The sequence below is a fragment of the Macaca thibetana genome, chromosome 4 (assembly GCF_024542745.1).
Source record: "Macaca thibetana thibetana isolate TM-01 chromosome 4, ASM2454274v1, whole genome shotgun sequence".
NCBI lineage: Eukaryota > Metazoa > Chordata > Mammalia > Primates > Cercopithecidae > Macaca > Macaca thibetana.
In genome coordinates this window covers 44564176-44576591 of record NC_065581.1, presented here as the reverse complement: position 1 = coordinate 44576591, position 12416 = coordinate 44564176, and the positions used below count along the sequence as shown (strand labels likewise).

The following is a 12416-nucleotide window of genomic DNA, read 5'->3' as shown; positions in this document are numbered from 1 at the left end:
TTGTTGTGTTTGTTTTTAGATGGAGTTTCGCTCTTGTTGCCCAGGCTGGAGTGCAATGGCATGATCTTAGCTCACTGCAACCTCTGCCCCCGGGGTTCAAGCAATTCTCCTGCCTCAGCCTCCCAAGCAGCTGGGATTACAGGTGCCCACCACCACACCCGGCTAATATTTTGTATTTTTAGTAGAGATGGGGTCTTTATAAAAAAAAAAAAAAAAAAAAAAAAGACAAGTGTCAGGTCATGGAGGCCAAGAAAAGGGTATGTTTCAGGAAGTAGGGACCAGAGGTCAAAACATACTATAAAAGTACAGTGATTAAAATACTGGGTCTGGCTGGGCATGGTGGCTCACACCTGTAATCCCAGCATTTTGGGAGGCCAACATGGGAGAACTGCTTGAGTCCAGGAGTTCAAGACCGGCCTGAGCAACATGGCAAACCCCTTCTTCACAAAAAATACAAAACTTAGCCAGGCATTGTGGCACGCCCCTGCATTCCCAGCTACCTGGGGGGCTGAAGTGGAAGAACTGCTCTCAGGCGATGGAGGTTGCAGTGAGTCAAGATTGTGCCATTGCACTCCAGCCTGGGTGACAGAAGGAGATCCTACTTCAAAAAGAAAAAAAGAAATCAATCAATCAATCATTCTCTCTTCCTCCTCGCCACCTTTAAAAAATAAATAGGGCTGGGCGCACGGTGGCTTACACCTGTAATCCCAGCACTTTGGGAGGCTGAGGCAGGTGGATCAACTGAGGTCAGGAGTTCGAGTCCAGCCTGACCAACACGGAGAAACCCCCGTCTCTACTAAAAATACAAAATTAGCCGGGTGTGGTGGCACATACCTGTAATCCCAGCTACTCGGGAGGCTGAGACAGGAGAATCGCTTGAACCCGGGAGGCAGATCTTGCAGAGCCAAGATTGCACCTGCACTCCAGCCTGGGCAACAAGAGCGAAACTCTGTCTCTAAAAAAATAAATAAAATAAAATACTGGGTCAGGTGTGGGGCTCATGCCTGTAATCCCAGCACTTTGCGAGGCCAAGACAAGAGGATTGCTTGAGCCTAGGAGTTCAAGACCAGCCTAGGAAACATGGGGGAACCCCATCGCTACAAACAATAAAAACAAAAATTAGCTGGGCGTGGTGGCTCACACCTGTAGTTCCAGCTACTCCAGAGGTTGAGGTGGGAGGATCTGCTTGAGCAGAGGAGGTTGAGGCTGCAATGAGCTGTGATCACACCACTGCACTCCAGCCTGAGTGACAGAGGGAGACCTTGTCTCAAAAAAAAATAAATAAAAATTTTAAAATCCATGTATATGAAGGGACACATGTTATCAGACAACTGCAGCAGGCTCTGGTTATCGAGAGAGCCCAGGGCTGGTCATGGTGAGAATGTTGGGAGAATGGTCTTATCTCTTCCTTCCAATTCCCATCCTTCTTGAGATCTCTCACTGAGTTCTCTAGTCTCTGTCTCTAAACCACAGTTTCTCTAGTAGGCCTGTACCCCTGGCTAGACTTTTACAGCATAACCTTTCCTTCAGTGGCACAGGACTAAGAAAAATCACATGTGCTTTCAACCACTGAAGACCCACATAATTGGCCTAGGGTGAGCTAGGCCCTTTTGCAGGTTTTGGTCTTTCTGCTGTCACTGCTTTGGAAAATTATGCTATGTGAACAGCATGATCAGTAGACCTGCCTCCCTCCTTGTGGCCCTGGGAGGAAGCCATGGACTCTACCAAGTCTGAACCCCCGAAAGGGATCACCAGAGGTAAGTCATTGTTGCTGCTTCTAGTTTTCCAAGGACAACTGAAGTCTAGAGAAAAGAGTTGCTTAATTTCTTTTTCTTTTCTTTTTTTTTTGAGACAAAGTCTCGTTCTGTCACCCAGGTTGGAGTGCAGTGGCATGATCTTGGTTCACTATAACCTCTACCTCCCGGGTTCAAGCGATTCTCCTGCCTTAGTCTCCCGAGCAGCTGGGACCACAGATGTGCACCACCATGCCAGGCTCATATATATTTTTTTTTAGTTGGAGTCTTGCTCTGTTGCCCAGGCTGGAGTGCAATGGCCTGATCTCGGCTCACTGCAACCTCCGCCTCCCCGGTTCAAGTGATTCTCCTGTCTCAGCCTCCGGAGCAGCTGGGATTACAGGCATGCGCCACCACACCCTGCTAATTTTTGTATTTTTAGTAGAGACGGGGTTTCACCATGTTGGACAGGCTGGTCTCGAACACCTGACTTCAGGTGATCCGCCCACCTCGGCCTCCCAAAGTGCTGGGATTTACAGGCGTGAGCCACCGCACCTGGCTGAGTTGTTTAATTTCTTGACCGTGTATGAGCACCTCGCAGTTCCAGAAGAGGGGAGAAGAGAACACACTGTGAGTGGTGTGAGTCATGAGACAGCCATGCGGCTGTGAATTGAGCCCTAGCGTCCTGACTCGCAGCTCAGCAACGTTACTGCTTTTCCGCCCTGCCTTTCTGGTGTTCTGTGCACTGGCTTACGTCGCTGAATGTGTGTACTCTGTAGAGTGCAACAGCACTAAACAGCAGGAGATTGCTTCGCAAGAAAGTCAAAAGCCAACAATCCCCTGTGGCCCTAGGCCAAGTTTCTATTCCCGGCCACTGCCCCGCCCTCGTGGTGGTTGGTGTAACCCGAGCCCCAGCCCCGCCCGAAGTAGGGGCCAGGCCCCTCCTACAGTCTTGGCTGTTTAAAACCAAACTAGGTTCTTCCCGATTGGTTCTGCTTCAAAACAAAGGGGAGGAGGAATACTCGCTTTGAGTATGCTTGCAGCCTTCGGGCAGCAAGCTGGTTTACGGGTTCGGGTCTCGTGTCGCAGCCACCGCGGTGCCTCCGGCTGTTAAAACCAGCCCCTGGACGGTGCCAGCCTGGTAATAAAGCAGTGACTACTAGGTAAAGGTAGCATAGTCATCGCAACAATAACAGCCGTAATTTGGCTAATCACCATCCGCCTCCGCCCTAGCGTTAGCCCTGATTCACCCCAGCGGCACGCGGGCCATTGGGGAAGAAACTGAGGCAGAGGCGGAGCCAGCAGGCTGGCGGGACCAGTAGCCTCAGTTCTGCTGCTCTCGAGGTCCAAAACCTGTTGTCTAGGATCCGCGCTAAAGGGCCAAATCCCGGAGCGCCCACAAGGGTCGATTCTGATGTAAGCTCTTCGACGCTGGTGTCCTCGCCACCCAGGCTGCGAGGTTCTAAACTGCCCCCAAGCCCTAGAAAAAGACCACAGCGCGGGGACTGCAATCCAGACTACAGCTCCCTTAGGCCTTTGCGCGCCAAGGCGCGCTCCTTCCCCACGCCTCCGACGACTCCCGCGGCCACTTGCGCCGCGATGCCTCCTGGGAGTTGTAGGGCGGCGGCGTGTCATTTTGAGCGAATTTCCAGGCCTGGGGACTCTATATCCCGTGGTGCCCCGCGGCTGTTTCTGACGCGACCCGGAGGCCAAGGAGGTGGGGGGCGTAGCTTTTGCAGAGCCCCACCCCACTCTGCTCGGGCCGGCCGGACACGGCAGTGGCAGTAAGGGCGGCGGCGACGGCGACGGCGGCGGCTGCGGCCGCGGGAGGGGCCGGGCGGGGGGCTGGCGGCAGCGGCGGATGGACTCGCGGGTATCGGAGCTGTTCGGCGGCTGCTGCCGGCCCGGAGGGGGCCCGGCCGTGGGCGGAACCCTCAAGGCTAGGGGGGCCGGCAGCACCAGCGGCTGCGGGGGCTCAAAGGGAAAGAAGAAGAACGGAAGGAACAGAGGGGGCAAAGCCAACAATCCCCCGTACCTGCCCCCCGAGGTGAGCACTTGAGAAGTGGTGGGGCGGGAAGAAGCCACTCTTTCCGGCCCAGGACTCCAGGGAGGCGGGACCCAGAGAATTAATCCCCCCTTCCGTTGTCGAGACCCCAGGGAGGAGGGGCATGGGAGGAGAACCCCTCTTTCCGGTCCCGGGACCCCAGAGAGGAAGGGCAGAGACTGGACTCAGGTGACAGGATCTCAGGGAGGAAGAGTGGAGAGGGAGGAAGAGTGGAGAGGGAGGACTCCCCCTTCTGATCTAGATTACCGCAGGAGAGAAGTAGAGAAAGGGGATCCCAGGAAGAGCACCCCAACCAACTGCGTGTGCCGCCATAGGGGAAGAGAGACCGCATCCTGGGACAAGAGGCAGACAGAGTAACCACCACTTCTTCTAAACTTGTTCCACATGGAGAAGGGGAGTACCCGGGAAAAGAGCAGTGTGTTCCTTACACACAGCCTAAGCCAGTGATTATCAAACTTGGCATGTATCGAATCTCCCGGATTGCTGGCCCCCAACACCCGGCCAATTTTTTTTTTTTTTTTTTAGACGGAGTCTCACTCTGTTGCCCAGGCTGGAGTGCTGTAGCGCTGTCTCAGCTCACTGCAACCTCGGCCTCTTGGGTTCTCAAGCGATTCTCCTGCCTCAGCCTCCCGAGTAGCCGGGATTACAGGTGCCCGCCACGCCCAGATAATTTTTGTATTTTTAGTAGAGATGGGGTTTCACCATGTTGGCCAGGCTGGTCTCAAACTCCTGACCTCAGGTGATCCACCTGCCTCGGCCCCCCAAAGTGCTGGGATTGCAGGCGTGAGCCACCGTGCCCAGCCTAGAATTTATGATTCTTTCTTACTAGTGAGGAGGGGCCTGAGAATTTGCATTTCTTACAAGTTCCCCTGTGATGCTAATGCTGCTGGTCCCAGGACCTCACTTTGGGAACCATTGATCTGGGCCCTAGACTCTCATTCTTGCACCACATTTTTTGAAGCCACCCATCCCCAGAAAAATGATTAAAAGGTTTTTGGAAGGTTTTTATTGATGGGGAAAAAAATAATCTCCTTAACACACCTTGAGGTGGAGATTATGAGTGAAGACTTGTTAGGGCCTGGGAGCCAGAGAGCCTTGAAGGGATGGAATGATGACCGGAAAGGAAAAGGAAAAATAAAATATCCAGAGAGAGAGATAGAAAAATGCAGACTGGCCAAACAGGCAAATCCCATATCCCTTTGCACCTGGGAGAGGAAGGCTCAGGTAACAGGGTGCTTCTGTGCTGTGCTACCCACTGGAACTAGAAGATACTGTGGGGTGGATTCAGGATTTCACCTCCACTGAGATTAGGCGGCAGGAGGTGAAGGCCATAGCAAGTCTGTCCACTTCATTACATTTTCTGAGTTTTTCTGTTCCTCTCAGCCCCAACTTTGGAGCTCTGCTCCTCTCTCACCTAGATCTTGGTCATCAGGCTTGTAGTGACCATTGCGGAGCTCACCCTTTGGCTCTGATCCAGAACCTCTTGCAGCCTCTTACTCTAGATGACATCAGCTGAGAGGGGCAGGCAGGGAGGAAGTGGTGTTTCCTAGACCAGTGACAAAGAAAGGTTTTAATAGCCTGGGCACAGAGGAGACATAGACTTCTGGGAAAAGCGGGTTTGAGGCCCTGGAGGTGGGGAGGAAGGGATGATCTTGCATCTAGGAAGAACGTGCTGCCAGTGATCAAAGAATGGATTGATTCAGGGTTCTGTGCCTGGCTTAAATGGGTGACTCCTTGTGTCCTTACAGGCTTTCCCTTCATAGAGGCCATGCTGGCGTTGAATAGAGCATCTTGCCTGCCACTGACCTTTAACAGGCACTTGCCTGAGCAAGTGCCAGTGGGGCTTCCTGCTTTCTCAAATTAGCTACCTGGACCCAGTGGGAGTTGAGGGGAAGTAGGGATTGGGTCTGGACAGTGTATGGTAACTGCTCACTGTTTCTTTTCAGGCTGAAGATGGAAACATTGAATATAAAGTGAGTCCTAGGCTGGGGAAAAGCAGGGGCTGGGGTAGGTTGTCCTTGCCAGCGTGAGATAATTTCTTTTTTCTTTCTTTCTATTTTTGGAGATGGAGTTTTGCTCTTGTTGCCCAGGCTGGAGTGCAGTGGTGCAATCTCAGATTCTCCTGCCTCAGCCTCCTGAGTAGCTGGGATTACAGGCATGCGCCACCACGCCTGGCTAATTTTGTATATTTAGTATAGATGAGGTTTCTCCATGTTGGTCAGGCTGGTCTCGAACTCTTGACCTCAGGTGATCCACCAGCATGGGATAATTTCTCTGAGAGCCTTCCAACTTCATAGTCTATAGCAGTTTAAGGATATGATTCAGGTTAAGGGCTCTGTACCTTGTTCTGTTGGAGGGGGATCAGGTATGAGTTTAAGTGGAAAGGGAAAGTCTTGGTCCTTGCAGCAGAACAGGTGGGGACCATGTAGGTTTGGGAGGAACACCTCTGATTTCACCTCATGATACCCCACTTGCCCTAAGTTGAAGCTGGTGAATCCATCCCAGTACCGCTTTGAGCACCTGGTTACACAGATGAAGTGGCGACTCCAGGAGGGACGTGGTGAGGCTGTCTACCAGATTGGGGTAGAGGACAATGGGCTGCTGGTGGGGCTGGCTGAGGAGGAAATGCGAGCTTCACTCAAGACCCTGCACCGGATGGCAGAGAAGTATGCTTTCCCTTCCCCACCAATTCTCCTTTATTTGACTTGGGAAGACCCACACATACCCAGTTACCTAGGGCCTGAGGGGCAAAGGTGGGACTTTCCTTCTCTTGACAAAGGGCTGAAGTGGGGAAGGTTAGTGTTTTGGTCCCCTCCTCACTGGACCTAGGCTGTTTAGATCCTTGAATTAAGATATATGTATTTGTTTTAAAGGGAATTGTGAATGAAGAATAAATTGGAGGGTGGTAGGAAGTGCGCTAAGGTATTGGGAGCTCTGTGGGAGGTGCAGGAAGTCTAGGTCCAGAGCAAGCCTGGAATAGGAGAAGGACAGGTGAGATATGGCATCTGTGGCCTTGCTGTGACAGGGTTGGGGCAGACATCACCGTTCTTCGAGAGCGAGAAGTGGATTATGATAGCGACATGCCCCGGAAGATCACCGAGGTGCTAGTACGAAAGGTCCCTGACAACCAACAGGTGAGCACACACCCATCCCTGTCCCTCATGTCCACACTGTGGAAGGGCCCTATGGTGGCAGGCTGACTCCTGGCCTGGGATCCTGGGGGCTTCCAGTTCATCACTTGCTCCCTAGGGAACGTCACTGCCCTTGACCCAGTCTTCAGTGAGAGGGGTGAGGGATTGGAGTCCTTATCTCTGGCAATTCATCCACAGTTCCTAGACCTCCGTGTGGCCGTCCTGGGGAATGTGGACTCAGGGAAGTCGACTCTGCTTGGAGTCCTGACCCAGGGAGAGCTGGACAATGGGCGGGGCCGGGCTCGGCTCAACCTTTTCCGCCACCTGCATGAGATTCAGTCTGGCCGAACCTCCAGCATCAGCTTCGAGATCCTGGGCTTTAACAGCAAGGGAGAGGTGCATGGGATCAGTGGGACCCAATGGGGCCAGACTCTGAGGATGGGATGGTAGTAGTGAAGGACATACGATGGGGGCAGAGTGTGGAGACTTTTTGAAATAGTATAGATGAATGCCCTGAGGGGACTGTGAACAAGCTCTGTCCCTCTTAGGAAATCAATGGGGAATCAACTGAATTAAATAAAAAATGGGGTCAGGATTAAGAGGCAGGGTCACCCAGGGAATGGTTTAGGTCCTGGCAACTCTGAAGGGGTTGGAAGGGCTGGCAGGGGGCACTGAGAGCCCTGGGCCCTGGGCCAGGTGGTGAATTACAGCGACTCACGGACGGCAGAAGAGATCTGTGAGAGCAGCTCCAAGATGATCACCTTCATCGACCTGGCAGGCCACCATAAGTACCTACACACCACCATCTTTGGCCTCACGTCATACTGCCCCGACTGCGCCCTGCTCCTCGTCAGTGCCAACACTGGGATTGGTACGAGGCATTAGGGCAGGGACAGGGCTGAAGGGGGGTGCTGACTCTCCTACCCTGGGCCTCAAATCTTGGAGACAGACCAATGCTTCTCTTCTTCCCTCTCCTCCCTTCTGCATTCTCACTCTTCTCTTCCGCTGCTTGCTGTCCTTCTGAGGCAGCTGGCACCACAAGGGAACATCTGGGGCTGGCCCTGGCCCTGAAAGTGCCCTTCTTCATCGTGGTCAGCAAGATCGACCTGTGTGCCAAGACCACAGTGGAGAGGACAGTACGACAGTTGGAGCGGGTCCTCAAGCAGCCTGGGTGCCACAAGGTCCCCATGCTAGTCACCTCCGAGGATGATGCCGTCACTGCTGCCCAGCAGTTTGCTCAGTCACCCAAGTAAGCCCACCTTACTGTAAAGCCCTGATCCACTAGGAAGGCTGCCACAGATCCCGGGGCCCAGGAGCATGATATCCCACTCTTCCAGGGCCAGACCAGTTCTGGCTTAGTTCTGTGGGTGTTTCAGCTTGGGATTGTGGAGGGACATCTTGCTAAAGGGCTTGACCCTCCCTACTAGTCAACCTGGAGCATTGCTGATGCCTGGGACCATAGGGATGAAGTGCTATACCAGGCATTTGCTGTTTCCCTTGGGCTCTGAGATGGGGTTCTTGTGTGACATTGCTCGATTGGCTCACAAGAAGGCCCAGAGTTTCTGAGCCATTTGCAGACAGGAGAGAGGGGTCCCCAGCCAAGAGCAAAGCTCACCTTTCCATGTATGGGGATCTGGCCTCTGCCTCCTGTTTGGAGTGTCTTCATCTGTCCATTCTATGCTTCCCTCTACAGTGTCACCCCCATCTTCACATTGTCCAGTGTGTCTGGAGAGAGTCTGGACCTCCTCAAAGTCTTTCTGAATATTCTGCCGCCACTCACCAACAGCAAAGAGCAGGAGGAACTCATGCAGCAGCTGACGGAATTCCAGGTAGGTGACTGCCCAGCTAATAGGCTGGGAAACGGAGGGGCTGCTTCAGACTAAACCCAGAGTCTGTTTAGAGATTTTGGACCCACCAGCCCTACTTGGCAGGCCATTGATAGCGTTTTCTTTGGCTTCAGGTAGATGAAATCTACACAGTACCAGAGGTGGGGACTGTTGTTGGAGGGACACTTTCCAGGTGAATTGTCTTGCTTGCTACCCTCCCTGCTCAGCCCTCACCCATATATTCAAAGACATTCTGGCCCAAAGGAGGAGACCCTGGAATTGAACAGAACCCATTTAAAGGACATGCTTATTTGCAGATTAGGGTTTCACTATCAGAAGAGCTGGAGAATGGTAGTCTGTTGGCTTTGGAGGGAAGAAACAGTATTGCTGCCTATTGGGAATCTCCAGGCCCCTGAGAGAGAAGTGTGGGTTTGGGGCTCCAGGAAAAAAACTAGAGTGTATTCAACTGATTTCATCTCACATAGGGAAATGAGAGACGTCACTTAAGACTCTTCTTTGCTTGCTTGCTTGCTTTTTTTTTTTTTTTTTTTTGAGACAGTCTCGCTCTGTTGCCCAGGGTGGAGTGCAGTGGCATGATCTCAGCTCACTGCAACCTCTGCCTCCTGGATTCCAGCAATTCTCCTGCCTCAGCCTCTCGAGTAGCTGGGATTACAGGTGCCTGCCACCATGCCCAGCTAATTTTTGTATTTTTAGTAGAGATGGGGTCGTCACGTTGGCCAGGCTGGTCTTGAACTCCTGACCTCAAGTGATCCACCCGCCTCGGCCTCCCAAAGTGCTGGGATTACAAGTGTGAGCCACTGCGCCTGGCCTAAGACTGCAAAGCAGAGAATGAAACTCAAGGGGATAACTTGCTCCTTCGGGGTTAGGTGTTCAGTGTTAAACCAGCAAGTGCTTCTCTGTCCGCCATCACTGCTGGCCTTTTTTGAAATTAGTTTTCTGATTCTGAACTCTAGCAGTGATTCCCCCCTACATCCAAGTCAGAATTTAGGGTTCTTCTTCCCCACTTGAGGGACTCAACCCTAGAAGGGAAGGAATGCTCTGGGTGATCCTAATAGAGAAGTAGGTATGGGGACCTTGGCTGACACTGTGCCACCTGCCCTCTGGGCTACAGTGGGATTTGCCGTGAGGGGGACCAGCTGGTGGTGGGCCCCACGGATGATGGCTGCTTCCTGGAACTGAGAGTATGCAGCATCCAGCGCAACCGCTCTGCCTGTCGTGTGCTGCGAGCTGGTCAGGCTGCTACATTGGCGCTTGGGGACTTTGACCGTGCCCTGCTTCGCAAGGTGAGGTGGGTGCATGGGTTGGGGAGGGAACACTAAGAGAAGTGCCTAGGAGACTGGCTACTGAATGAGCACCTACCTAAGGTGCTTCAGAGAAACTGAGAGAAAACACACTCTCTGACCCAAGAAGCTTCTGGTCTAGCTACAGAGACTATAAAAACAGCTTAGCATACTCATGAAGTGCAGATTACTAAATATGAATCACTATGTTACACTATTTTTAGTGCACACTATTTTTAGCGTTCAGGACCCTAAAAATGCAAAGCGTTAGATGGGCTAGAGGACGTAGGAGGTGGGTAAAGACTCATTCCCTCTGAGAGTTTTGATTATTGTCTTTTGAAGTCGAAGTGTTCAGAGTTGTGTAGAGGAAGAGGAAATTCAGGAGCTATAAAGGGTGTGGGATGGCTGGGTAGGGAGAGTCTGATGTTAGAGCTGCCCTTCCTGGGCCTGGGGTCTGTTCCTCCCCAGGGCATGGTGATGGTGAGCCCGGAGATGAATCCTACCATCTGCTCAGTGTTTGAGGCAGAGATAGTCTTACTGTTCCATGCCACCACCTTCCGACGAGGATTCCAGGTGACAGTACATGTGGGCAACGTACGTCAGACGGCAGTGGTGGAAAAGATCCATGCCAAGGTGAGAGGGACCTGGCCTTCCATTTCTCCAGAGGTCAGAAAAGAGGGAGGCCTGCCCCAGACTGGCAGAGAACTCCTTGATCCCACAATGGGAATAAAACCCCACTTAGGGTGGGTAGCGGCCTGATAGGCCTCTGGAGGGTGGAGAGCCACAGCTGGCATAGAATGGGACAGAAGGCACTGGCCAGGGGAGTGACCACTTATCTGCTGCAGGACAAACTGCGGACAGGCGAGAAGGCAGTGGTACGTTTCCGCTTCCTGAAGCACCCAGAGTACCTGAAGGTGGGCGCCAAACTGCTGTTCCGGGAGGGTGTCACCAAGGGCATCGGCCATGTCACTGATGTACAAGCCATTACTGCAGGAGAAGCCCAGGCCAACATGGGCTTTTGAATCCTTCAGGCAGGGACAGTTCTATTGCTGTCCCTACAATATATAAGGTGACTTCCGGCCATGCTGCCCCGCCATTGGCGGCTCTGTGTGTTAATAGGCTAGGGAGAGAGGGGTGCTGCCACTTGCTCCCTGCCAACTTTCTGGAGAGGTGCCAAACTTGGTGTGGCCATGAAAGGGCAGTCCTGAGGGAGAAGACAGGATTCAGGGCAGTGCTCAGAAGCTGTGTGCTCACCTGGTTGGCTCATCAAACCTGGCAACCCTGTGGCCTGTCTGCTGGAGCTGACTACATCCACTCATCAATTCCTCGGCCCCACTACTAAGACTGGGCATGTTTTGCTGGTGTGGTCTCTGCACTTCAGGAATTGTCACAACGGGGTGGCCCTCAAAAGCACTCCTTTTTCTATACCTCTTCTCAAGGCCATGTAAGTTGCCCATCTCTACCTGGCTGTGGACAAAAGGTTATCTGCTCTTGGCCATCTGGTGGTGGTGGCTCAGAGTCTGAAGAAATGGCACAGGGACAGTGAATGGTAGTGTTCCCACCCTGTGCTGAGGCCTGAGGCCTCTTCTTCAGCTTTATCTCCCTTTCACTCAAGGGCCATTTCCCCAATCTCTATCTCCCTCACCCACTCCCGGCTCATAGGCCCCACAGGTGCTATTTGTTGTGCTGGCCCAGGCGTGGGGCTACCAAGCAAAGGCTTGGCATATACCAAAGGCCAGCTGCATGCCCATCAGTCTGGTCCTTTTCCTCTGTGGTCATGTTGGCTTTCATGCTGGATCAAATGTTTTACTTTCCCAGACTGGTGGCATCTGAATTCCCCATCCTACCACTCTCACCCCACCTTCCTGCCCCACCTAAACCCTCTTGTTTTAGTAATCTGTAGTGACTGTTCCCTTCCCTCTGTTGCAGGGAACCAGGAGGAAAGGGAAAGATGTTGCCATATTTCCTACTCTTTAGGCATGGACTCTCCTTTCCCTTTGTTAGTGTCCTGGGTTCCCATGGACTCAGGGATTTGTTGGCTGAGGTTTCTCTGCGCATATATATATATATATACACATATGTATATATATTTAAATACACATATATATTGTACAGAATAAAAATGTTTTATTGAATACAGTGTGCTTATGCGTTAGCTACAGGCTCAGCTTCCTTCCAAGGCTAGATACCTCTCCAGGATTAGAGACAAGTAAAACCCCAACATTGCTGAGCCCTGAATGTGGAAAGAACCCAGCTGGTATCTCATTCACCATTCTTTTTCTCTCCTTCACATAGGTTCAGAGTTCCAGTATTGTAACCAAGTATTGTGGCCTGTTTTCTGTAGTTCAAGTGAGCAGAGT

General features: G+C 52.3%; 2 protein-coding genes across 3 annotated transcripts in view; one reads left to right on the top strand and one right to left on the bottom strand.

The window, feature by feature from the left end:
- RSPH9 (radial spoke head component 9) overlaps positions 1 to 8538 on the bottom strand; it is a 45183-nt gene extending 36645 nt beyond the window's left edge. Inside the window, exon 1 of the mRNA XM_050786994.1 lies at positions 8522 to 8538. The gene's annotated coding sequence lies outside the window, so the exon portion shown is untranslated. The remainder of the gene's footprint in view (positions 1 to 8521) is intronic.
- GTPBP2 (GTP binding protein 2) lies at positions 3482 to 12191 on the top strand. 2 transcript variants are annotated; one of them, XM_050786934.1, is made up of 12 exons: positions 3482 to 3780; positions 5745 to 5771; positions 6280 to 6464; positions 6824 to 6932; positions 7128 to 7325; positions 7626 to 7800; positions 7959 to 8178; positions 8623 to 8762; positions 8894 to 8948; positions 9888 to 10059; positions 10525 to 10689; positions 10902 to 12191. In XM_050786934.1, exons 1-12 carry the CDS (start codon positions 3595 to 3597, stop codon positions 11076 to 11078), a joined length of 1809 nt encoding a protein of 602 aa, XP_050642891.1. In that variant the 5' UTR covers positions 3482 to 3594; the 3' UTR covers positions 11079 to 12191. The 2 variants fall into 2 exon arrangements, with proteins under 2 accessions (XP_050642891.1, XP_050642892.1); XM_050786935.1 differs by lacking the exon at positions 7128 to 7325.
- Positions 12192 to 12416: the final 225 nt, after the last annotated feature.